This window comes from Melampsora larici-populina, assembly GCF_000204055.1.
Source record: "Melampsora larici-populina 98AG31 unplaced genomic scaffold MELLAscaffold_133, whole genome shotgun sequence".
NCBI classification, from domain to species: Eukaryota; Fungi; Basidiomycota; class Pucciniomycetes; order Pucciniales; family Melampsoraceae; genus Melampsora; species Melampsora laricis-populina.
In genome coordinates, this window is record NW_006768897.1 from 52,862 (window position 1) to 56,073 (window position 3,212).

The 3,212-nt window shown below is 39.5% G+C and overlaps 1 protein-coding gene across 1 annotated transcript; it reads right to left on the reverse strand.

Annotated features, from left to right (window-relative positions):
• Nucleotides 1–851: 851 nt before the first annotated feature.
• On the reverse strand, nt 852–2,132 carry MELLADRAFT_69936 (uncharacterized protein; the record flags this gene model as incomplete). Its single annotated transcript, XM_007419139.1, has 1 exon — nt 852–2,132. One exon carries the CDS (start codon nt 2,130–2,132, stop codon nt 852–854), a length of 1,281 nt encoding a protein of 426 aa, XP_007419201.1.
• Nucleotides 2,133–3,212: the final 1,080 nt, after the last annotated feature.

A 3,212-nucleotide genomic window follows, 5' to 3' on the forward strand; every position in this document is an offset into this window, starting at 1 on the left:
TGAATGTTAATTTCTACAAAGGTGGAGGACTAACAACTAAACTGAAGATGATGAGGAACAATAATTGTTCATATGGGCAGCTCCTACCTTTGTAATAATATATTCAAATTCATGAACCACTGGCAGCCAAGCCATTTTATCAATAAGAAAATACACAATTGAGATTTCATTGGATCAGTTTGACTGAGTATGATTTCTTGAATACTCCCATAATGATGAAAAATAGAGTATGTTATACACTTTGTCAAAACACTACTTGAGGTACTCTGATATTGAGAGTGTTAAGGGTTAGGGTTAGGGGGTAGGGGGTTAGGCTTAGGACAAGGATATCATCACCCCGCCCCAGGGGTTTGTGAGATGTAATTTATCTGCAATGACAATCATTCCTCCCAATCCCTGATCCCACCACATTTCAAACTTAGAATTAGCATGACCTCAATACCCCACCCTGCCTCATCCCCATCCCGTTGCTTGCTACCAGCAGCAAAAATCTAACCACCCTCCCTCAGACTGCCTTCATTTATTTTAAGTTGCCTTAACTATGTGATAAACCACTGTGTCACTCATACTAAATCAATTGATCAACATTAGGTTACAGGAGAGATTATACTGAATTTTCATCCAACCAATTACCCCCAACAAAGCTCCCCTGTGTGGGCAATTTGAGCCAGCATAGCCTCCAGCACCATTTACCAATTTATTGAGGGTGATTTCCTCTTGTGTGTGCGGCGCCCGCCGCCCAATTTGACTAGTATATTTTAAAGAAGAAGCAAAATTAAATTCCACGAGACAAAAAGACAATGAAGACCAGGAAGAAAATTATCAACACCTAAATGTGTGATCATGAACACTCAAAAATTATTTTCCCATATGCCCAGCTTTAATGCCAATGCCTTCATCTTGGTGTGCGCCTGCACTCCATACCCATGGAGCTGAGTATCACGGTATGAAGTCCATTCTTGGTCATCCATACCATCCCGTAATCTATACACTTTGGAAATCCTGTCGACCAGGGCCTGAGAGATCTGGCAAGAGCAGGCAAATCGGGTGATTTCGGCCTCTTCTGGTCTGACACGTTCGTATTCGTGATTGTACGTTTTTGATGGGGTGGTGTGATGGTTGACACGTGTGGACCGCAAGATCTCAACAACCCCGTCGCACGAGTCCAGGTCAACTTCAAGGTTATAATCATCTAGTACAAAGCGTGCACCAATGGAATTGCCACTAGGAGAAGTGGAATCTTTTTGATATAGATTGCCAGTAGTACGATCGACCAAGCCAAAAAATCCGAAGGCGTAATCCGTGGCATCACGATCTTTGTGCTTTTTGTTGGTAAATTCATCACAAGTCATAGTTATGTTTGAAGAAAACACTTGCGCATTGGGCGAAACGTAGAAGGATTGATTTGCCCATGAAGGTGCATCGGTAATTGTAGCTATAATGCGATTAGATAGGAAGGCTTTGGAGGAGAGACCTGAAAATCGTTCCGCAATGAAGTTTTCGATTTCAGGTAAGTTGCCCTGTCGTTTAAGGTCTGCCTCCATTTTGGCATAGTCAGCAGCAGTTTCTTCATTCCAAGTGTACGTCCCTGATATCATAAAATTGTGTTCTGATAAGTTAGTCATGCTTAAATTGATACCTGAGAATATATGATCATGTGACTGACCTGCTGCTACCCCTTTCTCATACCCGGGTCTCAAGCCAAAAGCATACATAGTTCCATACTTTCGGAGTCGACGCCTCTCCTTATAAGTGGCTCCATTGTTATTGACAATTCCTCGAGCTTTAGCGTGCGTATAGATTGTACTAATAGAATGCTCATATGATTTGAATAGGGTTTCGTTGCCTTCTGTCCTTTCAACAAACCGGGCGACCAGTAGTAAATCAGAAGTGTCTTCATCAAGACATACGACTGTTCCATATTTAATGGGGAATCGAGGGACCTTTTTGAAGAATCGTCCTTGCTTAAAAAATAGAAACTTTGTATTGGGGGGTAGTCCGTACTGCTCCATCAACTCAGCCTTCTTGGCCTCTCGTGCATTGATTATAGGATGTAATGTTCTATCTAAGTTCTTATTAATGGTATGATTTGCTCTTGAGTTGAGGGTGCTCTTTGATTTATACTTGCCCATCTTGATTATTTGATGCAATGTAATATCAATCGGGTGAGATAATTTGAGATTATTGATAAGGTAAAAATATAAAAAGGTGAGATGTTGGATAAATGCAAATCGATCGAAAGCTTTGAAATTTTTTATGAGATGATCATATATATATGATAATGTGATAAGATGTTTGTTGAAAGAAAATCGATCGAAAGCTTTTTACGAAAGTTATGATGGTGATAAGAACTATAGGATAACTGCAAATCGATCAAAAGCTTTGAAATTTTTTATGAGATGATCATATATATATGATAATGTGATAAGATGTTTGTTGAAAGAAAATCGATCGAAAGCTTTTTAAGAAAGTTATGATGGTGATAAGAACTATAAACTGGAAAAAACACAAGTTCTATATAAGTACCCCGATAGAATAGTTTGATGGTAAATGAATAAAAATAAATATAATAACAACAACCGATCAGAAAATCAATGCAGAAACACCTTACAATTTAGCTCTTGATGAACGGATCAGTTGTTCAAGTGCCAATGATCGAGAGATTAAGGATGAGGTGGATCGAATTGTTGGCCCAAACGATATATAGATAGATGAACGATAGATAGATAGATGAACGATAAGGTATATCAATTGAATGAGATTCCAGGTGAACCACTCCCCTCTAGCTTCTGTGTTATGCGTCGCGATGATCTCAATATCCGAAGCATTCAGGGGAGCAGATGACATTGAAATCCAGAATTCAATCAATAATGAAAAGGCCAAGGAGGAGCGTGAGGCCGTTGAATTTTTTTGATGTTTACTAAAATTAAGCGCGTGACACCTGATGCACCTAGGTACTTAAGCATGAAGTTTCACATTGCTGTCAAATGAGAGATATCAGGGTGGTTTCCAGGTTCATTTCAGCATAGCTCACTCAGTTCTAGTCCAAACTGAAACATGTGATAATCAAACATGATGAGAAACTCATTTGAGTAATAGTTTAATAATACCCCAATGTGATATTGTGATGTCTGGAGTGTCCCGTGGTTGATTTGCTAATGTTGCGGGCAGGTGTGTTATAGCCAATTTGAGCATAGCTCACTCAGATCTAG